This window comes from Stenella coeruleoalba, assembly GCF_951394435.1.
Source record: "Stenella coeruleoalba genome assembly, chromosome: 10".
NCBI classification, from domain to species: Eukaryota; Metazoa; Chordata; class Mammalia; order Artiodactyla; family Delphinidae; genus Stenella; species Stenella coeruleoalba.
The window spans coordinates 103,351,586-103,377,525 of record NC_137156.1 but is presented as its reverse complement, the minus strand read 5'-3'; the positions used below and the strand labels follow the sequence as shown (position 1 = coordinate 103,377,525).

Below are 25,940 nucleotides of genomic sequence, written 5' to 3'. Positions count from 1 at the left end.
CAGGAGGCCAGTGCAGGGCCTGCTCCTGCGGGGCCTGTGGGGTGCCGAGGCAGGGGTCCCGGGGGATGCCGCGCCCCGGGAGCAGCCCTGGGTGAGAGGTGGTGAGCCCTGGCTGCCCCGAGCACCCGCCCCAGGGGCCCCCCGCCCCCCAGCCACCTGAGGGGGTGTGGCCCCAGCCCGAGGAGCAGTGGGAGCCGACGCTGGGCGGCATGGGGCTCGTCACAACCCCCAGCAGCCCCGCACCAGCTGCACCCCTTCCAAGTGACAAGGGATGCTCCTGTGCCCGGGCCGTCACCCTGTAGGTGAGCCTCTGATTCTCAAGACCAAGTCATTTCCTATTTCAGAATCGCTTTGTTTCTGGCCTTAAAACAAAATCCTTCCTTCCACACAACGCCCTGGTTTTCACTCCCTGCACGCCCCCAGTCTCCAAAGCCTTGGCTGCCTTATAATTTCAATTTACATGGTGTGGGAAAGATTTCTGCAAAGGGCCCTTTTTTGTTTTTGAAGAATTCATCATTGCTGCTAAGAAGCTTAATATAAATTAAAGGAGGAATTAAGCAACATTAAGACATCAAAATGGGGGTGCGGGCGCCCACCGCCTCGTCTCCGCCCATCAAAGGGGCCGCGTGGAGCCCGTGGAGTGTGCGCTGAAGGCCTCAGACGGGGCCAGCTCCAAGGAAGGGCCTGTCTGTCGCCCGCCTCTCCTAATTCCCTTTGTTGCGGGGACAGCGGAGCACACGTCTGATAAAAACTTAATCACCTTATCTTTTTAAAGCAAATTGCATCTCTGTTTACATATGGGATCCATAGCAGGAAGAGAAAGGAGGGAAAACCAGGCAGCTGTCCCCCCCCAGCCAGCCACGCTCCCGGCTCCCGAGGATGAGCGCGAAAAACCAGGCCTGCAAAGCCACGGCAGGGGTTCCAAGGCTGCCGTCACCCCAGAAGACCCCAAAGTTCAGGAGGGTCAGCAGGAAGGGAGCCGACCGGCGCCCCGGCTGCCCGAGCGGCCGGTCCTTCTCTGCCCGAGCGGCCAGTCCTCGCGCCAGCTCTGGTCGCCAGCCCGGCTCTCCCTCACCCGCTAGGCCTGCCCCGTACCACACTCGCCTCTGGGCGTGTCGCTGAAAACCAGGCTGCCTGTCCTCCTCGGGCCTCTCCGCCGTGCCGGCTCCATCGGAGCCAAGCTCAGCCCAGGCCCAGTTCGAGGGACCTCAGCCACACTGCCCCCAGGGCGGGCATCCAGTCCAGAGTCGGCTGTGGCTGAATTCAAGGCCCTTCCCGACCATCCAGCCCCCAGCCCAGCTGCTGGCTGTGCCCCTCTGTGCCCCTCAGCCACCCGTCATCCCCGGGATGCTGACCCCCCAAAGGGCCCCCCTGTGCCCCGGCTCCCTCCCCGCCCTGCATTTCTGCTCTCTCCAAGGCTGCCTGCTGCGGGAGGGGGCGTGCTGGAATGGCGGGAGCTGGCACAGCTCTGAGGGGCCACCGCGGGGGCCAGTGACCCCGAGCTGCCTGCAGGGCTCGGTTCCCCCTGGAGGGTGCAAGCCGCCCACCAGCGTGGAGGCCGCTCTTCCAGTCGGGCCCCAGCATGAAAGCGAGGCCAGCAGTTGGGGGCAATCTGCCGGCTTTGATGGCCGTGTCAGGGCGGCACCCACGGCCAGGGCTTGGGAAACAGCGCGCTGCCCGCATTCTTCCTTGATTACCCGAGCCCCAGCCAGGGCCCAGCAGCCTCCAGCCCATTGTGCCTTTGTGTGGAGCTGGCGCTCGGTGAGAAAGGCCAGCCCGGCCCTGGGAGAGTGTCCCCAAGGGAAGCCACGGGTAGCAGCGTCACCCCCAGGGTCACGCCAGCCCTCCCCACCACATCCCGGGGTCTGGGCTGGTCGGGGGGTGGAGCGGGGCCGCTGGGCTCCAAGAATCCTGAGGGTTAGAGAGAAAAAGCAGGGACGCCTGTGAGCCCCGTGGGATCATGGGGACAGCGTGAACTTGAAACCTGCAGCAACTCTACCCTCATGCCCACCCCACCAGGCTCCAGGTCACGTGGGGCGGGGGCCTGCTCTCTAGACCCAGCTTCTGGGCCGCAGGCATGCAGACGAGTTTTTCTGGTCCTGGAGGCACAGCTCTGCTGGTGGGTTTCCCTTCCTCGCCCTGCACACCCACTCGAGACCCCACTCATTCTCTGCGTCTTCGTCCAGCAAATCCTCCCTGTACCCGCAGGCCAGGCCCTGTGCCTGGGCCCTAACTCCCACACAGGCCGCTGGGGAGCGGACACAAAGCAAAACTCCTGCGAAATGGGGCTCCAGCAGTGATCCCGCCAGCCAGGGCAGGGGCGGGGAAGCCTTCCCGTGGGGCAGTGGCTGAGTAGGAGTTGGCCAGACAGAGAGGGCCGGGGAGAGTGTTCCAGGTAAACGGAGCGGGTTCAGAGGCTCTGCTTTATGTCTGCTGGCTGGAGCAGGGAGCCCGTGATGTGGCAGAGTATACAGGGAGGCACCCGCTGGGTGACACTCAGGACCTTGGATGCCAAGCAAGAGGAGAGACTCTGTCCCGTGGGTGGAACCAAGCCGGGACAGCCACACGTGCCTCAGCGCGGCCCCTCCGCCCCTGGGGGTGGGACTAGGGAGAAGACCAGCACAGTGGTCCCCCAGGGCAGCGCCACGGAGGCCTCCTGTGCGGGGCCGGGCGGCAGGGATGCAGAGCAGGGATGCTTGCTGCAACGGCGGCGGCAGAATCCGCGGCCTCCCTGGGGGCGAGCAAGGACCTGAGACCCTCCCTGTCTGGGCTCCCACGGGCCCAGCACACGGGGTGCCTCGTGGACACGGTTAGCCCAGAGCCCCGGCCCTGCAGCCCCACCAACACGTGGCCATATGTGCTCTCTGTTCTCGAGCACCATGCCCACCCCACCCAGGACTTGGCGCTCAGGCTCTCTGCCTGCAGACCCTCACCCGGCATCTCCATGTGGCCGGCCCCTGATCTCCAGCCCCAGGTCCCCCCGGTCCCGCCCCAGTTCTTCCTGGAGAAGCTAGCCCTCGGCGTTATTTCCCTGGTGGCCCTGGTGGCTGTCTGCCTACCTTGCTGCCTCGTTTACTGCCTGTCCCTTCTCGGGCCAAAGTCTGGCGGGCAGGCCCACCATCGTCTCCCAGGCCTGGAGAATTCTGTGAAGGTTTTCAGGCAATGACCACCCGACACCCTGACCTGCCCTCGCTTCACACCACTTGCCGCTTGGCTGAGGGGAAAGGCCACCACACAACAAGGTGGCCCCCAGTGGTATCGCCACGCATCCCCACAGCCTGGCTGCCCCAGCAGACGGTCTCCGCTGGTCGGCACTCAGGCCACCCCACAACGGAGCAGAGGGAAACAAGGCGGCCATCTCAGAAAAACAATTAAATGGCCTCGTCCTCGCCAGCGCCAGATAGATTTTCCAGCTCTGCCTGCTTTGGGCCGCGCGAGGTATGCGCTCGGTGTAACGAGAGCCATCGCGGGCGAGATGGACCGCCGATTGGGCCACGCCTGTCTCCCCAGCCCGGCGCAGACGCCGGGGAGCCCCGCGCCTCTTCAGCCATCAGACCTCCTGGCACCAGAGGGGGACGGGCTGCCCGTGCATTTGTCAGGGTCTGGTGCCAGCCGCCTCCTTGCAGAAGGAAGGCCGGGGAGTCAGACATACCTGCAGGACCGGCACTGGCCTGAGGGCTGCCCCGGGGCCTTTCCCACGCCCCACGCCCGACCCCAGCGGCGGGCGTGGGGCCTTCGATCTGACACCAGGCTGCCCAGCAGGAGGGAGGCTCCCCTTGGCCCCAGCATCCTGGAGCCCCGTCCGCCGAGAGCCCCGCCTCCCCAGGGAACGCAGGCTTTGAGGTGGGCGGTGGAGAGGGAGACCAAGTCCCTCATGCAGCGAGCAGGGCCGTCCCCGCTGACTCTGCGGTTGTCCCTTGAGCCAGCCTCCTGGTCACCTTTCTAAACATCCAGCAGCTGCAGGGCAATACCCAGTGCTCTTCCGGGCTTGCTTCCTCTGCAGAGCCGTTGTCCAGAGCCCGTTTCGGGTGGACACCCCGAGCGATGGGCTGGGTGGCGGCAGCCCACATTTGCGACCAGATGTGGACCAGAGTTCAAATCCTGGCTCTTCCCAGCTGACTGTGGGGCCTCACATGAGGCACCGCCCTCCTCAGGGCTCCGTTCTCCTCAAGTGCGTGGAGGGCCCGGGGGACGGGACGGCCAGGATCCTCCCTGCACTGAAGCGCGACGTGAGCTTCCGCTGGCCCCTCTTCTTGGGAGCAAGCCAGCGCCCAGGCGAGACTGGGCCCGGGAGGACACCCCTCACATGACGGCAAAGGCACAGTAGGTGCACCGGGTGTGCAGGGGGCGGTCCACCGCCTCGTGCCCATCCCAACTTCCCACCGGCTCCGGACGCCCAGCCGTTAGGTCTCCTGGCCAGTGGAGCCTCTGTGTGTGGATTAGAAGTGAGTGCCCTCTCTGGGGACACAGCGGCCTGCCAGGACCCTCGTTTGGTGAGCGGGTGTGGGCTGGTGCCCCTCACTAGGGTGTGGAGTCTGCACACCACCTGGTCCATCCAGGCTCACCCTCACCCCAGCCCTGCCAGCCTGCTCCCAGCAGGGTTGTGGGACTCACAGAGGGGGAGCGGCTTGTTCTGGGGTGCCCGCTGGTGCAGAGCTAGTCTGGGGCCTGGCCAGAGCCTCGGCCCATATGCTCGGGGTAACCAAATAGCCTCACCCTGGCCGGCAGCCCACGGAGAGACTGCCTCGTGCTGCCCCCAAGCAGACGCCTCGTAAAGACAAGCCCCAGAGAAAGGGCACCGCAGCCTGGTGTTGGACACGGGGAAGGACGTCCCAGGCAGGAGGAACAGCATAGACAGAGGGGGGCCCGGGGACGGCCGTGGGTTCCTCAAGGCTGCCGGGAAAGCACGAAAGCAGTGGACGATGGGGCTGGAAGGGTCGGGTGGGCGTTAGGGTGTCAGCAGGAAGCAGATTTCCGCTCGGTCGTTCGGCTGGAGGGAGTGGACAGAGGGTCTGTACCGAGGCGTGGGTGCTGAAAGGAGCCAGTGAGCCGTGGGGGCCGCTCCACCCCCGCCCGGGGTTAGGGGGACAGCGTCTGCCAGCGCCCAGGGAGGAGGACCCCAACAGGAGCTCTGGCCAGAGAGTGGGACCGTCGCCCCACTTCTCCCTCCCTCCGCCCTCCGATCCACTGAGGTCCTTTGGCAGAACCGTGGTGCCGTCTGCAGAGGTCACCACCCGGGCACACAGCAGGGCGGGGAGAGCATCTCCAGGGGCTGTTGGAGAGTGCCGAGCCCGGGGGGGCCTCAAGTGCCAAGTCTCGGGGTTGAGACTTAGGATGAATGTGCCGGGAACGGCGGGGCCGCTTAGAGCACCGAGGGCGGGGCGGCCCACAGGGGCCTGAGTGCTGGGTGGGTGGGCGGGCAGGGGACCGGGAGAGCCAGGTGGGAGCCATGCTGAGCTCCAAGCCAGCCGGGCTGGTGGCGTGGACCAGTGCGGCGAGGGGCCCGGAATGCTGGTTGGGGAGGCAGGGGGCCGAGCCCAAGGTGGCACTGGGGTCCCGGCTCCGCCACAGAGGGTGTAGGGCGTTGCTGAGTCGTGGGGCACGATGGAGCTGGGCCAGCACACGTGCCGTCTATGGTGGCGGGTGGCAGAGTGACAGGCTCTCCCTCTGTGCCTCACGCAGGTGGCCTCAGCCCCGAGTCCAAGAAGATCTTGACACCCACCCTCAAGAAGCGGGGCCGCGCCGGCCGAGGGGAGGAGGCCGGGCAGCCAGAGCCCGTCCAGCACGTGGCTCTCAGTTTGTCTTTCAAGCGCTACGTCTTCGACACCCACAAGCGCATGGTCCAGTCTCCCTGAGTGCCCGCCGGCCGCCCCAGGGCACCGTGCCCAGGCCCGGGGGCCACAGGGCCACATGTGCCTCCACCTGCAGGCTCTCCCCGGAGCCCCCGCACCCCCGCCAGGGGACAGCACCGTGCAGGAATGGGCTTCGGCTCCACAGCTGGTGGCCGGTGTCCCCCAGGCTGCCCGGCTGGCGGCCAGCGCTCGGCAGTCGCCAATAAATGCCCCGTGGTGCCGCCCGTTCCGCTGGTCTCTGTGATTTCCTGGGGTCCCCCCACCCTCCCAGATCTGTTCCCAAGGGCGATGTCGGGAATTGCCAGGGCTCCTGCCGAGAGCAGGGCTAGGGGAGGGACCCGTTGGGCTGAGGGGGTCCACAAAGTGTCAGGCCCTTAGGTCAGGCTCGGTGGCCCCTCGGGTCTCCTGGGCCTTGAGAGAGTCCGGGAGTCCTTGGGCAGCCGAGTCCAGGAAGGGCGCCCAGGGGTGTCTGGGAGCAGCGGGTGCCAGGCCAGTGCTTCGGGGCAGAAGGCAGGCTGGGGGGTTTGGCCCTGCATCCCAACACCAGGAGTCCCCAGGCCTTGTGCCTGCAGCCGGGCCTCTCTCGAGCCCAGCAAGCCCCGCCCTGGCTCCTCTGCCCCCTGTGCCTCAAGCCACCCCACCCTGCAGCCCGACCTGGCCCTACTCAGAAAAGGGTGAGGTGGCAGAGCTGACGGGCTGAGGGGGTATCAGAGCTTTTAAAGACATTTGCAGGATGAACACATGTTCCAGAGTCCCTTTATCTGGCCTCCAGGTGGACGCAGAGGCCTCCCTTTTACCCTGGTGATCGGTGTATTATGCTTTAATTTGCAACAATGGCATTAAAAATATTAACAGGGATGGCTCGTAATCAGATGACTTGGGCCTGGTAAGCCCTGGAGCCAAGGGCCCCGGGCAGAGAAGGATGCTGTGGACCCGCCGGGCCTGTGCGTGGTGGCCGTGCTGGGCAGCGGGCAGGCCTAATCCAGCGCCAGCATGGGTGCCGGCAACAGTGGTGGCAGCCACCCCACGGCAGCCCTCACAGGGTCCCAGACGTCAGGCCAGGCAGCCGTCAGGGCGACAGCTGCGGGCTAGGTGGGCAGGGACAGTCCGGGCCTGGCCCCCATCCCCCCGGAGCTGGGAATGGGGCGGGGGCAGCTGACGCTGCTGCGGCACCGTCAGGAAACTCCCCTGGGAACCGTCCCCGACACCCCACCATGCGCCAGGCTCCGGGCCCCACTCTCGTTTAGCCCCACCCCTGCCCTGCACCCCATCTCACCAGGGAGGCGGTACCACCTGGCTGAGGCCACCGTAGGTCACAGGGTGGGCTCCCAGCAAGGACTTCAGGCAGAGGCCCCGCCCCCAGCCCAGTCCAGTCCAAGGGGAGCAGGAAGGGCCTTCACGAGCACCTGCTGGTACCAGGCCCCGGGCTGGCCGCTCCCATGGGTACTCGGCCCTTTGGAGGGGACGCTGGCAGGGCTGGGGCCTCCCGGGACTCACCCCTCAGACGAGGAAATCTTCCTTCGTCGTCCTCAGTGCGTGGGGAGCTAGGTGGGCACCACTGGGACCTCCAGCCAGGCCAAGTCCTCCCCGACTGAGGGCTGTGAGGGTGACCTCTCCCTCCAGGCCCCCTCGGGGTGGCCCTGCCCTGCCCTGCACAGGCTGTGACCGTGAGCACATCACTGTCTAGCTCCACGTGAGGGGTCACGTGACCCAGCGGGGCGAGGGGTCCTCCGTGAGCAGGTGCTAATTCTGGGGGCAGATCCCTGGGAGAGAGGGGCCCCGAGCCACTGCTGGGCGTCACATCCTGGCTGCCCACTGACCAGCACTGTGCCCTCGGGCAAGTCCCGGCCTCTGCCCGGGTCCCTGGGTACAGCAGGAGAGTCAGAGCAGCAGCTGGCCTCCGTGTCTCTGCAGCCGTGGGAGGGGGACCAGTAGATGTTGTCTCCCCACCGGGAGACTGGGGGCCTGAGCACCTCTCAGCGGTGGTGTGGGCAGCCCAGACCCAGCTCTGCCCCCAGTCGGCCACTTCTCCAGGACCTCTGAGGGTGCCCATGTCTCGCCTGAGGGCAGCACTCTTCGGAGCCCCGGGAAGCAGGCGGGCTCAGGCCGCGGGAACTAAGGCCCAGGGAGGAGGGGGCAGCCGAGCCGCGGGACAGGGAGGGGCTGCCAGGGTGCAGTGAGACTGCCCGCGTGGCCAGCGGCCCAGGAGGGGACGCTATCAGGTCTGGCATCGGTCGAAACCCGAGCACCCCAGCTGCGTCGGCGGGGCGCAGCCTTTGAAGGGGGAGCACGGCGGGCAGGTAGGGTGGGGGCCGGCGCCTGGTGCTCTCCGGAGCAGTGTCCCCCTTCCCTTGGCTCCAGGCACCCCCAGACCTTCCACATTTCGTGGAAGAGAGGGCTACAGCATGCGGAGCCCACCGTGGCATCATCACGCACGTGAAGTCGCAGAATACGCTCACCCACCCGCAGGGGTGGCCGGTGGGGCAGCCCCGGGGCCCAGCCATTGCCTCAGGTGGAGCTGGGATTTGAACCCTGGTTCTGGACACCTCCAGGGCCCCCCTCGCCCCAGTGCCTCAGCTGCGCCCTGGGGCCCTACTGTGGGCTGAGGGCCGGGGTGGGGGCCGCCCCGCCCGCCTGCCCCCCAGCATGAAGTCGTGGGCAGGCGCCCTGCCACGGACTGGGGCAGGAGGGGCGGCGGTGATCGGCAGGCCCGGCTGGCTGGCTGGCGGGGCTAATGCACCAGCAACGAGATAAGGCTTATCTGGAAACGTCTCTGGAATTGAGACTCTGATGGAAACAGGCTTCTGGGTTAATATACTTCTGACAGATAAAGTGGGAAGCCCTGGGGGCCCGGGGCAGGAGAAGGGGCAGCTCCTGTTCTCCCAGGCCTCCTACCCTGGCCGGCGTGTGTGCACATGTGTCTGTGTCTGGGCGTGCACACGGATCTTGGTCTCTGGATGTGTGTGTCTCATTTGCGGAGGCTTTGTCAGGCTGGGTGTCTGGTGAAGAGGTGGGTGTCAGGTCCAGTGTGCACAGGGTGGGCACACACATTTGTCCAGGGCCAGTTTGTCCCTTGGGCCTCTTCCCCAGGACCTGGTGGGGTGGGAGTGGGGCTCATCACGCCCATTCCGCAGACCCAGAGTTTCCTTGAGGTGTCCCAGGACCCTCTCAGTGCCGGCTCACCCTCAGGCGATCCAGGCCCCAGGCCTCCCCAGTCTCCTCACGGGGCATAGAATTTCCAGGTTTCCTTTGAGGGGGCTGAGGCCAGTCCTGGCCATGGCCTCCCAGCTCCAAGTTCAGCGATGTCTGTCCCCCATGGCCATGACTAGAGTGAGGAAGCCTCTCACTAAGGGGCCACCTGGGCAAGGTCTTGAAGAGAGAGTAGGAGTTTGGGGCAGCAGGTGGGGGGGGGGATGCTTCGGCAGAGGGGACAGCAGGAGTGAGGGCTCTGGTGGGAGTGTGGAGTTGGGGGGCCTGCGAGAGGAGGGACAAGGTCACGGCTCCCCGGTCTCCCTCCAGCCCTGGCTGGGCCTCCAGTGGCCCCCGCACTGGCAGGTCTGATTAAAAAGAGTAATTAATGCCTGGCTGATAACACAGTCGAGCCATTAATTGGGCAGCTCGGCCAGTGCCAGGGCCTGACTGCTGGACGGCACCCAGGCAGGGATGCTGGGCATGGGGCGCTGTGCTCCCTGGGGGCAGTTGACCCCGACCCTGGGCTCGCGGGGTCTGCTGCGGGAGCACCGTTCCCTCTGCCGAGGGCCTGTGGCAGGGCGGGGAGGCAGTGGGGGCAGCTGTGGAGGGAGGCTGGGCCGAGAAGAGGCCTTGAAGGGCCTTGTAGGGCAGAGGCAGGGCGAGTGTGTCCGACCAGCGTTCGAGACCCCCCCCCGCCCCCGCCCCGACTTCCGACCAGCGCTGGACACTCCTGGCCGAATCCCAGGGCCTCCCGGGGGGCGGGCACTTGGTGGGCTGGAGGAGGACTCCAAGGTTGGCCGGTGATGGGCCAACGGGAGGCCGAGCAGGCTGAGGCCCGAGGCCCTGGGGGGAGGAAGAGGACATGTGGGAGGTCTGGGGCTTCGGCGCAGGGTGTGGAACTTGGCGGCAGGGGCAGAGCACAGAAGAAGCCCAGAGCTGGTCATTCGGCATCCCCCAAGCACCTCCTGTGTGCTGGACGCGGCGGGGCGGGGGCAGCCCTGGAACCCCCACCCAAGCCAGCAGGTCAGAGGTCGTACACCCACGAGGTATTGCTCAACCCCCCACTGTTATCACCGGGTCCGGTGGGGAGACGGTGCAGCAGAGAGGAACGGCCACTTCCTACGGCCACAGCTGGGCTCTAGATAAAGGCCCACTGGGAGCCCCGGCCAACCTGGGGAGGGCCAGCCACCCACCTCGCCCCTCGAGGGACGCCCCCCAGACTCAGCCTCTAGGCTTCCCGCACAGTCACCGCCGGACAGGGCGGGCGCCAACCTGCTGAGTGCCATCCGTCCTGCTCGGGCCGGGGCTTCCGCTCCCCTCCCCAGGGTGGGCCCACCGAGCCCCGCCGAGTCAGGCAGGTGACCAGCGCGGCGCCTGTGTCCGGGCACTGCTGTCACAGCAGCACTCACCCGGCCCACCGGGGCCCTCGGAGGGGCCGCGTAGCTGGGGGAGGCGCCCTCGCCCACTCTGCCTCTGCCTCGGGGTCTCCGCGTCCATCTCTCGCTCGTCCTGCACAGATGACCTTGGCTCCAGGCCCAGTTCACTCCTCCCACCTGCCACACCCTGAGGCGCGGACCTTGCTTGTGCCGCCAGCCGAGGGGGGCCGGTTGGAGGGGCAGCTGGGCGGCGCGGGGTCTGTGGGCCTCGTCACCCGCAAAGGGCGCCCGTGGCGTCCGGTTGGCTCCCCCTCCCACCCTCCTCCCTGCACGGTCCTCCCTGGCGCCTGCCACCCCCCCAGGTATGATCACACCCTCTCAACCCCCTCTGCAGTCTCTGGGGGCCTGTCCTTGCGCCTCCTGAGGGCCCGGAGAGGTGGGGGTGGAGCCGGCAGGATGTAGGAACCGGGCCTTCCCTGCAGCTCCAGGCAGCCCTTGGAAGCCCAGATTTCCCAAGGCTTCCAAAGCTGGGCCACAGAGCCAGGTCCTGACCCATCCTGGGCCCTCCCAGTTCCTGCCCCTCTCAGCCAGTTCCTTACCCTGTCCCTAGACTGTCAACACCACCACCACCCCGAACCTGACCAGCACCCCACATACACCCTTATCACGAGGGGCCTGTACAGATACCCGTGGGGAGGGCCTGCTGGGGGCACAGGCCGGTGGGAGGGAGCGTGAGGCTGGTGGCCAGCAAGGAGGGTCCGTAGCCAAGGCCAGGGTAGGGGGACGCGACGTGGCCTCTTGCCTTGGCACTGGGAGGCACACGAGGCGGCGAGAGGGAGGGGACCTGGGACACCTGGCGAGCCTCCCCGCGGTCACACGTCGGCTGCGAGGGGGAGCCCCGCGGCGGGCACGGGTGTGGGACACCTTGACGAGCTCGCTGGGCTTCCCGAGCCCAACCCCGCAGCCCCTGGGAGACACGGGACCCGGGGCTCGGGGCGGTGAGGGCTGGAGACCGGCGTGCGTGAGACCAAGCTGGAGAGAAGAAAACTCAGGGCGTGCGCTGCGGGCCCCGGGCGGGAGAGGACATGCGAGCCGGGGACAATGGACGTGGCTTGAGATGCGCAGCCCAGGGCAGGGTCCCGCGGAAGTGGGCCAGGCGCCTCTGGGTGGCAGGCAGGTGTGGCAGGCTGTTGTGTAACAGGTGCGGGGCGAGATGGAGCAATTTGTTCCCCGATCAGATGCGGCCCCAGACAACAGGGGACGCTGGCCCCCAATCGGCAGCATCTCTCCGCTTCTCAGTATTCAGGGGTCGAGGGAAACGCGCCCGCCCGCCACCCAGGCCCTCACCGGTCACCTGCCTGACTCGGTGGGGCTCAGTGGGCCCACCCTGGGGAGGGTGTGGGAGTGCAGGTCAGGGGAGCAGAGGGAAACTGAGGCAGGAGGGCGGGGTTGGTCCTCTGCCCCAGCCCCCCAGCACGGGGAACCCTGTGGGGCAGGTCCCGGCGCAGAGCTGGCCCGGGGACCAGGGGGTCTGGGTGCGTGTGGACATGCAGGCAAGCCACGGCCGCCCCTACCCTGTGGACAGCCGGGTGGGCTGCTGTTAAGGAGCAGTTGTCAGTCACAGGGCGCCACTGATAAGACAGACAAGCATCTCCCGGTGGCCGGAAGGTGGTGGGAGGAGACCCAGTCCCGGGGGTGCCCCCATTGCGGGTGGAAACACTGAGGCTGTCGGTTCCGGGCAGGGCGCCTCCCACCCACCCGGGCCGGAAGCCTCTCCAGGGCCTCTGGGCAGCTGCCGCACACAGCGAAGCCATGGGGCCCCGGCCTGGCCAGGGACGGCCAGCCTGAGGTCACCTGCAGGCCTGAGTGTAGGGTGGCAGGTGACTCCCGAGAAGACCCTGGGGGGCAGGGAGGAGCCAGTAACTCACCCCCTCAGCCCCAGCCTTGAAGCTGCAGCTCGGAGGCCAGAGAGGTTGCAGGCGGAGGTCCCATGGGGCTCGTCAGAGCTGGGGTGCCTGCCTGAGCCCTGTGCTGTGGGGAGTGGCCAGAGCCAGGGACAGTGAGACACAGGCAGAGACATACGGCGGCAGAGAAAGAGCGAGACAGACGCCCAGAGAGACGGAGAAAGAAGCAGAGAGAGAGATAGGGGGACCCCGAGAGCTGAGTGCACCCAGGGGAGGGCCCCAGAGACGGGGAGGAGAGAGAGGGTCCCTGGGGTCGGCCCCACTCTGATTGGCCAGGACTGACTGCAATTAAAGCCCATAATTGATTCCCTGGTCTGACGAGGATCATTTCCATGCAGAGAATTAAGGTTTTCTTCCAAGATGGAAATAAAGATTAATTTGCAATTTCCTTCCTCACTGCACACAGGAGAGCAGCCCCTGCTGGGAAGAGGGCTCAACCTGGCAGGTGGGCTGGGGGGGGATGGTGGCGCGAGATGGGGCAGCCTCCAGGCCTGGGCGCATGGCCTCCCTGGGAGAGGGCAGCCTCTGGAGGCTCCAGGACCCCTGTGTGCCCATCACTGGCCCAGAGGGGCCCAGCCTGTCCCCCTCGGGCTCCTGGCTCTGTGTTGGTGCCCCGCTCAGAGCGCTCCCACTGTCCTGCTCTGTGCCCTTGGAGGGGGAGGCTTACGACTCGCGGCCCCCTCACGTGGTCTGAGGCCCGGACGGCCACGGTAGATGAGGCAGGAGAGTCCTCCTTCAGCCCCAGCCTCCCCCCCAGGCACAGCTAACGGAGCCCCTCCTGGAACTCACACAGGGCTTCCCTGGAGGGAAACACGCTGGAGCCCAGGAGGTGTCCCCACGGCCCCGCGACCCTGCACCCTTCACTGAGGGCACCCCAAGCACAGGCACACATGCAGAAAGTGACAGCCCTGGGGCCTGTCCAGGCCCAGCCACCGAGGGCCGCCCCTCGGAGAGGCCTGCCGAGTCCCAGGAGGCCAGAGGGGCCACCCACGCCCGTGTCCCCAGGAGCCAGCGTCGCATCCTCAGACCTGTCCCCGGCAGGGCACACCGTGCGGCCACATCACCTCCTCCACCCTCTGCAGGCCCACACCTGCCGCGGCCCAGGCACAGGGAGGGTGATAGGCTGGTCTTCCGGCCCGTGCAACCTCTGAGCGAGCACAGCTGGGACCACTTGCTGCCCCCGGGGACAGCGGTCCGAGCACAGGACGGGGGGTGCCGGCTGTCTCACCGGTGGTCTTCCGAAATCCTGTCTGCACTCCCTGAGTGCTCCGGGGTTGTGTTCTGCGTGAGCTCTGGGCAGGGCCTCCAGGATCCCCAAGAATTTGAACTTGGGTTCTCGGCCGGGTATAGCCTGAGACCCACCACCCAGCACTTCCCGCCTCTGCTCCCTGCCTGCCCTGCCTGGTCCGCTGTGGGCGGCACAGCCCAGGGCTGTGAACGGCCTGGAGCTGGCCGCCGTGCCTTATGCCAGCCTTTCCTGACAGCCACCTCTGGATGACCTGTGACCTCGCCCGGCACACGGGCGGTGGGGAGTTGGGGGAGTAGGTTTATGAGCAGAGGGGCTGGCGCATTCCTCCACGGCCTGGTGGCCTTGGCCTAGGTCACCATCGCCACGGGACTGAGCGGCCGGCCGCCCCCCAGAGTCCCGACCGCTCCTCCCCGGCCCACCTGCGACACCACGTGCTCCAGAGCAGGGACTTCATCTGGCCTGTGTGCCCGGTCCACCTGGGGCTGGGCGGGCTCACCCCCCGCCCCCCCTCCACTGCTGCCGCGTCCTCCAAGTCCAGCCTCTGCTCACATACCTCCAGGCACGGGGAGGTCCCTCCACACTATCCCGGCCGAATGACAGCTGAGACGAGCAGCAGCTCTGGGGCAGCCAAGACAGCCCAGCACAGTGCAGGCCCTCTCTGGGGGGCGCTCTGGTGGGTCCCAGGTCTGCCCTCTGCACCTGCAGCTCCTCTGTCCCCAGGATCCTCCTCCAAGGCGGCGTCCCCTGACCAGCACCTCCGAGAAGCTGGGCCCAGAACCTCGCTTCCCTGCCCTGGCCCTGGGCCCTGAAATGCCCCGGCCGCTGGTAGCTGCTGCATCTCGTTCATTAGTTCATTGATTGCTTTGACCAAGACTGGACCAAAGTTTCCTGCACACTTGCCAGGGCCTTGGGGCGGCTTGGAACAGCCTGATGGGGGGTGCCTAGAAGGGCGGGGACAGTTGCCGCCCTGGCCACCATGTCTGGGAATCATAGGCTGGCCTCTATCCTGGGAGAGTCAGCATGCAGATCCTTCCTGCAGGTTCCACAGACCACCAGCACCTAGTGGTCATGTAACCAAAGTGTCTGGTTCCCAGACCTCACCTCGCTCAGCAGCCCTGGGACCCAACGAGGCCTGGAGCAAGTGTCTCACCCTCTCTGTGCCACAGCAAAATGAAATGGCTGTTAGGACCTGCCTTGCTGGATAGTGGTGTGAATGGAAGGGGCACACAGCAGATGCTCACTAAATGCTCTGTGGCAGCCACCTGGGAGAACAGTTGGGGTGTTTCCTAAAAAGTGAAACAGAGTTATTGCCCAAAAGTGGAAACAACGCTAATGTTTATCAACTGATGAACAGATAAAAAGTGGTGGGCGCACCCACACACTACCTGGAATATTATTCCGTGGAATATTTAAATGAAATATTATTCAGTGATAATATAATAATAATGAAAAGGGATGCAGTACCAATGCTTGCTAATGGATGAACCTTGAAAACATTGTGCTGAGTAGAAAAAGCCAGATTCAGAGGATGCCGTGTTGTATGGCTCCACGTGTATGAGCTACCCAGAAGAGGCAAGTCCACAGAGACAGAAGGGAGGCTGGTTTCCTAGGGCTGGGAGATGAGAGGAGGAGGGTGGCGGCCAGGAGGTGGGGGGGGGGGGGGGGTGATGCAAATGATCTAAAATCGATCGTGGTGACGGATGTACAGCTCTGTGAATATACTGAAGCCACTGAATTATGCACTTTACATGAGTGAATTGTGTGGTGTGTGTGATATCACAATAAAGCTGTTAAAAAAAAACTAAGCAATGAAGTTACCATATGACCCAGTAATTCCACTCCTAGGTCTGTACCCAAGAGAACTGAAAACATACATCCACACAAAAGCTTGCACACAAATGTTCAGAGCAGCATGAGTTGGGACAGTCAGAAAGTGGAGAGGGGGCTTCCCTGGTGGCGCAGTGGTTGACAGTCTGCCTGCCGATGCAGGGGACACGGGTTCGTGCCCCGGTCCGGGAAGATCCCACATGCCGCGGAGCGGCTGGGCCCGTGAGCCATGGCCGCTGAGCCTGTGCGTCCGGAGCCTGTGCTCCGCAGCGGGAGAGGCCACAGCAGTGAGAGGTCCGCGTACCGCAAAAAAAAAAAAAAAAAAAAAAAAAGTGGAGAGGACCCGAATGCCCATCAACTGATGAATGGATAAATGAAATGCGGGCCTACCGTGCAATGGACTGTGTGATTAGCCAACAAAAGGAAGGAAATACGGACACGGACTCAACATGGATGAACCTTGAAAACATTACGTTCAGTGAAAGAAGCCAGATAGCAAAGTCTAGATTGTAAAATTCCACGTACCAAAGTGTCCAGGATGGGTGAATCCATAATGTAGAGTACCTCTGTGGTCGCCGGGGGCTGGGGACCTAGTGGGACGGCACTGACTGCTAGTGGCTGTGGCTCCCTTTTTGGGGACACAATGTTCTAAACTTAGATTGTGGTAATGGTTGCACTACTTTGTAAATATGCTAAAACCACTGAACTGTACACTTTAAGCGGGGAGCTTTATGGCATGTAAATTGTATCTCAATAAAATTGTTTAACAAATGAATGATGCTCGAAGACTGTCCTCACCACCTCACAGCCAATCCTGGGTGGCAGCCCCGCACCGTCTGGTTCCGGCCAGAGCCTTGCCTGCTGGGGAGACAGCGCCCACTCCCCGGGGACTGTGGGGCAGAGTGAGCTTGGAACTGTGGCAGGGGGTGAGCGACACCCAGAAACACCGGCGCAGCCTGGCTCCTGGTCCCGGCCGCCCTCTGTGCCCACCCGCGGTGGCTCTCAGCTCCCAGGGCTGCAGGAGAGGCTGGTGGGATTCTGCAGTGGGAATCCTGCTGTTCTTGTCTTAAATCATTTTAGTATGTGTCGTGTTTATTAAGGAAATAGTTCAAACATGTGAAAACTGCACAGAGCACAACACAATGAACTCCCACCAACACCAGCGAGGGAAACAAGGAGTGGGGGAAGCTGCTGGAACTCTCCAGGCTCTGCAGCTGCGCCTCTGCAGACCCCCTGCCCGCCCATCTTTGTGGAGCGGCCCTGCTCAGGAGGCGGGGGGCCTGCCCCCACTTTGCTTTCCTGGGTTGGGGGATCAAAGCTCACCATTGGGACCAGAAAGCAGTAGGGACTGAGTCGACCTGAGACTCTGAAAGTCTACAGCTCTGTTTTTAAAAATCACGGTTTGCTGCATAAAGAAAAAATTACCCTTTCAGATGTACAGTTTTGTTAGTTTTGAAAAACACGTGCAGTCACAATACAGAAAAGTTGCCCCCCTCCAGATCCTTCATGTGCCCGTGGCCCCCCCCCCGGCAGTCACCGGTCTGTTTTCTGTCCCTATAGTTGCGTGTCATCTAGAACGTCACGTGTCACATGGCCACATTTACACCTCTGGGTCCACCCGCGTCCAGTGCCTGGACGGCGGTTCCCTTTGCTGCTGGTAGATTCTTCTGCGTGAATGTTCACCAGCTGCGGGACAGTTGGGGGGTTTCCAGCGTGGGGCAGCTGTGAACAGAGCCGCTACAAACGCTCATCGATGAATTTTTGTGTGGACCTAAGCTTGATTTCTCTCGGGTTAGCACCTGGCTGTGGAATGTTGGGCTGTGTGGTAAGCGGCGTCTAACTTCCCTGGTGACCACCAAGCTGCGTCCCCTCCTGACACGGCTTTCTCGCTCTTTCCGTCAGGCACCTACGTAGGGCCAGGCACTGTGCCAGGTCAGGGATGGCCGTGGCCAAGACCGGCAAGGCCCTGCCCTCCTGGGGCTGCCAGTCCAATGGGGGAGGCAGACAAGAAACAAGAAGACTTCAGGCACACGCAGGCTCGTGCTGGGTGGCGACACAGGCTCTGAGGGTGACAAGAAGGAGGGGATGGTCAGCGAGGCCCTCCCTCACGAGGGGAGCCGTCCGATCCTAGATCTGGGGGGTGAGCAGGTACAAAGGCCCTGAGGCAGGGGTGTCCCGTCATGGTGCTATGACCGTGACGGATTTACTGGGCACATTCTGTGCTCAGAATGTGCTGGAAACCTCAGAGACGTCTTCCTACTTAATCCTCACACAACCCTGAACGGAGGAATTACCGTCCCGTCCCCCCGGTCCTCCCTCCCGCTTACAGCTGTGGAACCCTGAGAATCACAGCCAAGAGGGGCAGAGCCAGGATAGGAACCCGGTGGGACCCACAGAAGCGTCTTAACACTTGGGTTCCAACCTCAGCTGGGGTCCCTCCTTGCCGTCCTGCTGCATGACCCGGGGCGGATGACCGGTCCTCTCTGAGCCTCTGCCCTCCCATCTGCCCCGCAGCCCGCAGTGGGAAATGGTACCACGGAGCCTGGCAGTGGGCAGGGGGCTGTGGCCATCTGCGGGGCGGGGACAGATCTGGCCGGGCGGGGCGAGCCGTGGGCGCTGCACCGCCGCCAGGCGCCGACAGAGGGCAGGAGCGGCCCGCGCGTCTGAGGCCAGGGAGCGCAGGCGAGCGAGGGTGCAGCGGGGGACACCCACGTCCTCGGGGCTCAGAGCTGTGAGGTCCAACTGAAACGTCCACCTGAAATGCGGCCGGTGTGGCCGGAGGTTCTTGCAGGTCCAATACACACCGACCTCCAAGGCTTAGTGTGAAAAATGAATGCAAACTACCACGGCCATCAGTTTTTGCATGGATCACATGTTGAAACGACAATATTTTAGACATACCGTGTTAAATAAAATATAAAAGTTAATTTCACTTTTGTTAAACATGGACACGTGAACTTAAAGCTCCGCGCACGCTGGCATTGTTGGCTCTCGTGCTGTCTGTGCAGGACCAGTGCTTGTGCCTTATGCCACGTGACCCTCATTAATCCTCCCCGTGAGGCCTGGACTGTAGCTAGCGGTCCCCATTTACAGATGGAGAAACTGAGGCAGCGAGCGGTGACACGGCGTGCTCGGGGCCAGCTGTGGGCGTGCACCCCGTGCCCAGGTGCACACATGCGTGTCACGTGCACGAGTCCACGTGTAACAGACGGATGAACCAGCGCAAACGCACGCTGCCAACGCCCCCGCCACGTGTGCAGCCAGTCTCGCGACAGCCTCGCCAACACACACGTCCACACCCCGCACACACCTGCAGGAGTGCGGCCCAAGTGCCACCTGGACAACTTCCGGGGAGCTGCCGTTGGCCAGCAGGCCCAGGACGGCCGCTGGTCTCCCTGCTCGCCCAGGGCCCGGACAGGGGGGCCTGGCTGCCGTTCCGTGTGTGTCTGCAAAGGCCACCCCTGCGGTGAGCGAGTGGCCTGCCGCCCGGCGCTTCGGGCCCTTCCTTCTGGCCGCAGACCATTTGCATAAAGCTCCCCGAGCCCACGGATCGCATTACATGGAGGCCTGATGATAATCTTTGTTGAAATAATATTTAACACATGCTGCACTTTTAATTAACTATCTGAATAATCTCAAATTAATACCAGAGCTTTAAAAAATAAGTTTTCGTTTTCGCGTTTGGTAACATAATAGCGGCCCGGCTGGCCCGTTTCCCCTTCCTTTGATTTAATTAAAAGCCCTTTTGTGTGTCTCTTGTCACTTCAGAAACGGACAAAAGCACCCGGGTGGGCAGCCCGGGCTCCCGACTCAGGGTCCAGGGCTGGGGTCGCGGCCGCGCCAGAGCTCTGGGGTTCGGGCAGCCCCGCGGCACCATCCGGGAGGCCGCGGTGGGGCTGAGCGTCACCCGTTCGCACAGGGACACGGTGACGGACATGCACACGGAGGCGGGCGGTGACCTGCTGCCACTCGTCCACGCATGTCCCGAGGCCACTGCCTGCGCCAGCCCCGCAGGTGCCTGCTCGGTCACCGCCGCGCGCCGGGCAGTCAGGCGGTGAAAACCAGGCCGATCTGGGCTGGGGGTTAACAGTCGGCGTCCTGAGTCCGGATCCGAGAAGACCACGGCTGCCGGTCCCAGTCCCATGCCCAGCCGACAGCTGAGTGTGTGGGAGTCTCTCTCCCTGCTCTACTGTCTCCGTCTCTGTGCCTCTGTCCCAGGCTCAATGCTTCTGGAAACAGGGCCAGGCAGGCAGCTTCCTGGGGCTGTTGCTCCCCTGCTGTCCCTCTGTCCATTGTGCCCAGGCCGGCCAGCCCCCCAGGTCTCTTCCGGGGTCCTGAGGAGCAGCAGGGGGACAGCGTTTCCTGGGGTCTCTGGCTTGCTCCCCGCTGACAGGCCTGAGACAGGCCGAGGGAGGCCTTGCACAGGCGAGCAGCCCTGGAGAGGCCAGCGGGGATACGCAGGCCCCTGCGGAGCCTCAGTTTTCTGTGCAGGTCCAGGCGGGTGGGGATCTTTCTGCTCGGTGGGCCTGAGGCCCTCAGGAACTGTGCAGAGACACGGTGCACAGCAGACACCCACCGCCAGCCACGCCTGGATTCTTGGGAGGGGGCCGCGGAGATTCTTTTGGTTCTGGGGCTGAAGGTCGGACGTGGCTCCCACGTGGAGAGTGGTGGCTGGGCGCAGAGCCTGTGTGTCCCTCTAAGCCCGTCTGAAAGCTGGGGGCCCAGGACAGCTTCCGAGGCTGCTGCCGCGGGTGCAAATGGCCACATCTCCACCACACACGCAGCCTACGCATCCTATCAGCAAGCAACAGAGGTTTGGATGTGAGTTGAATGAGCGTTTGGCGTCCTGCCTCCCCACGGCCGTGACCATGAGCGGGTCCCTGCCCTCCCCAGCCCCCCAGTCCGGTGGGAGGACAGTCACGTGGGTGCAGAGCGCGGTGCTGCTGTGGGAGCTGCGAGGCCGGGCTGCAGCCTTGAGGTAGAGGATGAGGTGGGTGGGGACCGGTGCTCGGCTCTGGGCCCTGCCGTGCCGGGGGCCTCATCGGTGGCGCGGTCAGAGGAGAGGCTCCCGGGGCTGCAGTGACCGACGCCAGGGTCCAGCCGCCCTCCCCGGGCACTGGCCCTGGGACCTGGAGCATGACCGGCAGGGCCGGGCCTGGGAACTGACTGCCCTGGGGTACAGCTCCCCTCCCCCACACCAGCCAGTCCCTTCTGGCTCAGGCTGACCTGCCCGCCCCGGTGTCAGCGGCGGCCCCAGCGGACTCCTGCCTCGACGGCTACCTGGGGGAGCGGGCGAGCCAGCTCCCACCCACTTCACCTTGGCCGGTGAGGACTGGCCAGGCCACTCCAGGCACCCGGACCCCACCGCCACACACACTCACACGCGGCCACTCACACGCATTCACACACGCGGTTCCGAGTCACCCAAGACCACACACGAGTGACCACACAGATGGCCAGCTGGCCCGCAGGGAGGAGTGATCGTCCTGGGTGGGCTCCAGGCGTCCATCCACACACGGGGTGGGGGCGCTGTTGTCCTGAGCACCTACTGTGTGCTGGCGGCCGTGTGTGAGCCCAGGAACCGGCACAAGTCTCAAGTCGGGCAGGGGTCCCGGTTCACAGAGGGGGTAACGAGCTCAGAGAGGCGGGTGAAGTTGCTCAAGGTCACACAGGGAGAAGCGGCGAGAGCCAGGCCTGATCTCGAGCCTACGCGCCAGTCAGCCCACCCCTGGCCCTTCTACTGCTGAAGGCTCCCCGGCGACACGGCCTGACCAGGAGCGAGGCTGGCGGGCGGGCGGGAGCCGGGCTGCATCTGGAACCCCAGCAGGCGACCCTGGTGCTGACCCAGAAGACTCGGGGCCCCGCGTCCATGGCGAGAGCCTGGGGAGCTGGGGGCAAAGTGAGAGAGGGTTCCCCAAGCCCCTCAAGGTGGTCACAGAACCAGAAACCACTGAGGCCTGTCCCGCTAGCAAGGGGCCCGCGACCTCGTGCCACCCAACCTGTGAGCTCCTGCCGAGAGCGGCAGGGCACAAGTGTGAGCACAAAGTACCCGGGAAGGGCCCAGAACCAGCGGCGCTAAAGGAGAACCCCTCATTCATTCATTCATTCGGTCAATCAACAGGTGTCCGCAGGGGCAGGTGCTGTCCTTCCTGGACAGGTGTGGCAAGGCTGACCCGGGCCCTGCCCTCCTGGGACTGCCATTCTGTTGGGGAAGAGGGACAGCGTGCACCAAAGATGGATGAAGTGATCTCAGATAATGACCATTAGCCAGCGTAATCAGGGAGGGCTTCTCTGAGGACGGGACCTTTGGGCGAAGACCTGCCTGAGTGACAAGGAAGAGGCATCCAGGAAGAGAGTCGTGGGGCAGGACTCCAGGCAGAGTGACCCGGAAGGGCAGAGGCCCAGAGGAGCGAAAGCTCGCAGGACGGGGGCCTGAGCGGGAAGCGGCCTGATGGAGCCTAGGCAAGTGGGGTCGCCCACACCCTGTCTGAGGGGCGAGTGCTGCCCAGCTCCAGCCCATGGTCGCCTGTGGGACTGAGCACCCAGTGTGGCCAGAGGTTCCGATTCTCCAAGAAAAGCTGGCGGTCTGGGTTTTTACATGAAACCTCTTGATTTTTTAAGTGGCCACAACCGGTTCAACTTTTTCTGAAACTCTTCAAGCCACAGAAAATGTTTCTGGAGGCCAAAACCAGCGTGTGGGCCTCTAGTTTGAGACCTCGCTAGGAGCCGTGTCCTGCCTCCCAGGCTTCCTAGTCGGGAGACCCTGGGCAGGTTGCTTGCCCCGTCTGTGCTTCAGTGCTTTCACCTGTGAAGCGGAGGCGACAGGGCCTACCTTGCAGCGCTGCCGTGCAGGGGTAAGTGCTTTAAGTTATTCATTCATTCAGCAAATATTTACTGAACACCTCTGCGTAACAGAGTCAGTGCTAGGTTTGGGGGTCGTAACAGCGGGCAAAAGAGACAGTCTGCCCTGGTGCCTCTTACCGTCCACAGGGGACAGAAAATGAGCAAGTACGTGAGCGAGTGCCGCATAGGAATGCCACGTGGCCAGAAGGACCGAGACGGAACCCGGAAGGCTTGACGTTGTAGACGGGGTGGCCAAGGAGGGCCTCGCTGAAGAGAGGGCGTCGGCGTAAAGGCCTGAAGGATTTGAGGGAGTGAGACACACAGATATCCGGTGAAGTGATCGAAGCAGGGCCAACAGCCAGTGCAAAGGCCCTGAAGGCCTGGCTGCTCAAGGAATGACTAGGAGACAGGTATGGCTGAAGTGGAGAGACTCAGGCCAGGGAGGTGGGGAGGTGGGGCTGGAAGGAGGGGAGGTGGGCCTCGGGGGCTGTGAGGGCTTCAGCTCTTCCCCTGAGTAAGGTGAGAGCCAAGGGAGTGTGTGGAGACGTGAGGTCTGCCTTTGGTTTCCACAGGATCCTTCTGGCGGCCGCTGGGGTAGAGGTGGGGAGCACAGGACGGAGGCTACTGCAACCGTCCAGGCAAGAGGGCGTGGGGGCTGGACCAGGGGCAGCAGTGGGGCTGGAAGCAGTTGGCTCTATTCTGGAGAGACTTCAAAGGTCCGCCCAGCACAGAGAGATGTCAGAAAGATGCCTAGGTTTGGTCGAGGCACCTGGAAGATGGGAGGATGGAGAGGTGGGGAAAGCTGGGTCAGGGCAGATGTGGACCTGGGGGGCTGCGCAGGGAAAGCAGCTGAGGAGGGGGGTGGGAGCGGAGGCCCATGGGGGACACGACGCGGGCACCCCGTTGGGGATGCATGAGTGGGGGGGGTAAGTGTAGACGGCCGTGAGGACAGCGGCAGCCGTGGTGCGCAGCAAGCTAAGACGGACGGATGCTGACATCATTTGTCAACTCGGGGTCCAGGGGAGGGGCCTGGACGCAGCTCCGGAACGCAGGCCAGGGAGGCGACGCCGGGGGAGCCTGGGCGGCTGGGGGCCGCAGCCCTCCCCTCCCCCTCGCCACCTGCGGGGTCGGTCAGACCCGGCCTTTGTCCCGCGCCGCAGCCCCGCCGCCCCGCGCGGCGCCCCCCGAGCAAACACAGCTGAGCGCCGGGCTCGCGTGCCGCCCCCGCCCCCAGCTCCGGGCGGGCGGCGGGCGCGGGGCGGCGGCTTAGCGGGGCAGCTGCGGCCGCGGGCGGGCTCCGCTCGGCCGCTCCCACCGGCGCCGCGCTTTGTCATGCAGATGCCCGCTGGCGGCGCGCGCCCGCTCCCCAGCTGACCCGGGGCGCCCGCTCCCAAAGCGGGCCCGGGCCGGCCCCAGACCCGCTTTGTCCTCCGGCCGGAACCGGATCTCCCTGGTGCTGGGCGGCCCGCGCCAGTGGCTGGGCGTCTCTGGGCCTGTCTCCTGGCATTCCAGGCGGAGGACCTGCGGGTTTCCGCTGCGGGGTGCGGAGCACATTTGGGGAGCAGCCTCCATCCCTCCTACACGGACGGGACCCAGTCGAGCAGGAGCCGCGGAGCAGGCCTCTGTGGCCATCCCCGACCCCTGCCGGCACCGCGGGCGGTGGGCACCCAATCCCTGCCCCCGCCGGCCTCAGCCTTCCCATCTGCGCTTTGAGGGCGGCGCCCCAAGCCAGGGAAGGTGACTGGGATGAGCTTCTGGGCTCAAAGGCCGCGGGGAGGCTGATGACACAGGGTGTAGACATCCCACCTTGGTGGGTGCTCTCGATAAAGGCACAGATGCTCCCGATGCCAGACCCCCCCCCACCTCCCAGAGCTGCCCCTCCTACGGCAGGCAGGCGGGCGGGGCCTTGCCTGGGGATACGCCCACTTTCCCCAGAGCAAAGATTCACCAAGAGAGGTGATCAAATGGAAAGTTATTTACTGCCTGGTGTCAGGAGTCAGGCCTGAGGCCAGGCCTGGGAGGAGAAACATTCCTGGGCTGGAATCAGGCCGGGAGGCGCTGGTGTCCGTCCGGCAGGGTCACCACGTCCTCCCTGGGACCTTCTCTCCCCACTTTGCGGGTGAGGAGCCCAAGGCAGGGAGCAGCGGAAACGTGGCCCCCAGCCCTTGTCCTTGCCTGCGAAGAACAGAGGCCTGGAATTCAGGCCGGAAGGTGCAGACGTGACCAACATGCGTGGACCTGATGCTTGGGGTCCAAGAGAAGCAGCCAGAGTAGCAAGTCCTCTTCCCGCCTCCCAGGCAGAGCCGGTGGCCGGCAGCAGGGCGCTGTGGGCAGGGCTCCTCTCCCGGGGGGGTTCCCCCGCGGGCACCCCTGCTGGGACCCAGTTTGTCAATCCAAATCGCGCTTGCAGTTCCGTGGGAGCTTCGGTCCAGTGATTTCACTTCTAGGCCTTTATCTTTAAAGGGCTTTCCGGCCATGTGTGACCTTGGGCTGCGCAACCTTGGGCGACTGACCCCAGTTGTCCTCATCTGGAAGTGGGAACATCGCGACACCTACCCCTCCAGGGCCGTCTGAGGAGCGCGTAAAGCCAGGCACGTTGGGGACACGCGTGACAGAGACTCCCATGAAGGGGAAGCAGTGTCCTGATGTGATGGGTCAGCGCAGTTTTTACAAATGGAGATGAGACCCTCTTCCTGGGTGCCTCCTGGTTTTCCCCAGCGACCCCCCTCCCGTGCCCAAGTTTTGACCGGCAGACCCAGGAGGTTGGTGGGAGAGGGGTGTCAGTGTCAGTCCCAGCACAGACTCAACCTTGCCTGTTACAGGAGACGGTGGGGGAGGGGAGGGGAGACCAGCAGCCCAGCACCTCCACCCCAGGCCCTGGCCCTCTGGCTCAGGCAAGCAGGAGAGACCAGTGGAAGGTGGAGGGTTTATCTCCCACACCCCTCCAGGGAGGGGCCTTTATGCCCAGATCCAGTTTCTGGCAGGACTGGTTGGTCCAGGTGGCCCGATAGATGGCCAAGATAAGGTCCGTGCAGGTTGGCTGGGCTGAGCGGAAGACCCACGCTGGGCTAAGGTGGGGGATGGCCCAGGCCCGGCCTGACTCAAGGGTGGCAGGGGGTCTGGGCCTGTCTTGTCCCAGCTGCTGGCGCTTTTGGGGGCCACACGGGTGCCCTCTCTGGACCCCCTTCCCTGCCTGCAGTGAGAAGTGGCACAGAAAGAGGTGATCCTGGGCAGGGGTGGTACAGGCCCAAGGCTGCCCAGGCTGGACGTGCTGCAGGTAAGGTTTGTACGGGCACATGACGAGGTTCCAGAGCCACGAGCCAGGCAGACTGAGGTTGCCCGGACGTGAGGTTGTCGGGACCCCACGTTTCAGGTGAGCCCAGGCTTGGTTGTGTGTCAGACCTTCTGGAAGCCCCAGGGCTGGCTGGGCGAGCTCGTCCTCATGGGCCGATGGCGTCCTGCTGTCTGTAAAGTCACCACGCCCCAAAGAGTCCCTTCATTAGACCCTTCCACCTGAGAGGTTTGAGTGTCACCTCTCTCCTGCCGGGACCCTGACCAATAAACCTCTGGGGTCTCACAGCCCTAGGGAGCAGTTGTGGTCCCCACACTTCCTAGGGAGGAGCCCCGTGGGGACGGC

The 25,940-nt window shown here is 64.3% G+C and overlaps 1 protein-coding gene and 1 long non-coding RNA gene across 7 annotated transcripts in view; both read left to right on the top strand.

The window, feature by feature from the left end:
• The window catches only part of EEFSEC (eukaryotic elongation factor, selenocysteine-tRNA specific), a 158,304-nt gene extending 151,650 nt beyond the window's left edge, over nt 1-6,654 (top strand). For all 6 annotated transcript variants that reach the window (XM_079933162.1, XM_079933163.1, XM_079933164.1 and 3 more), the window contains one exon: nt 5,683-6,654. In XM_079933162.1, the coding sequence (XP_079789288.1) occupies nt 5,683-5,855 (173 nt within the window). In that variant the 3' untranslated portion in view covers nt 5,856-6,654. The remainder of the gene's footprint in view (nt 1-5,682) is intronic.
• Nucleotides 6,655-21,775: 15,121 nt separating this feature from the next.
• On the top strand, nt 21,776-25,504 carry LOC307192772. Its single transcript, XR_013830171.1, has 3 exons — nt 21,776-22,314; nt 22,451-22,713; nt 24,767-25,504. It is a non-coding gene; the product is annotated as an uncharacterized lncRNA (long non-coding RNA).
• The last annotated feature ends 436 nt before the right edge of the window (nt 25,505-25,940 follow it).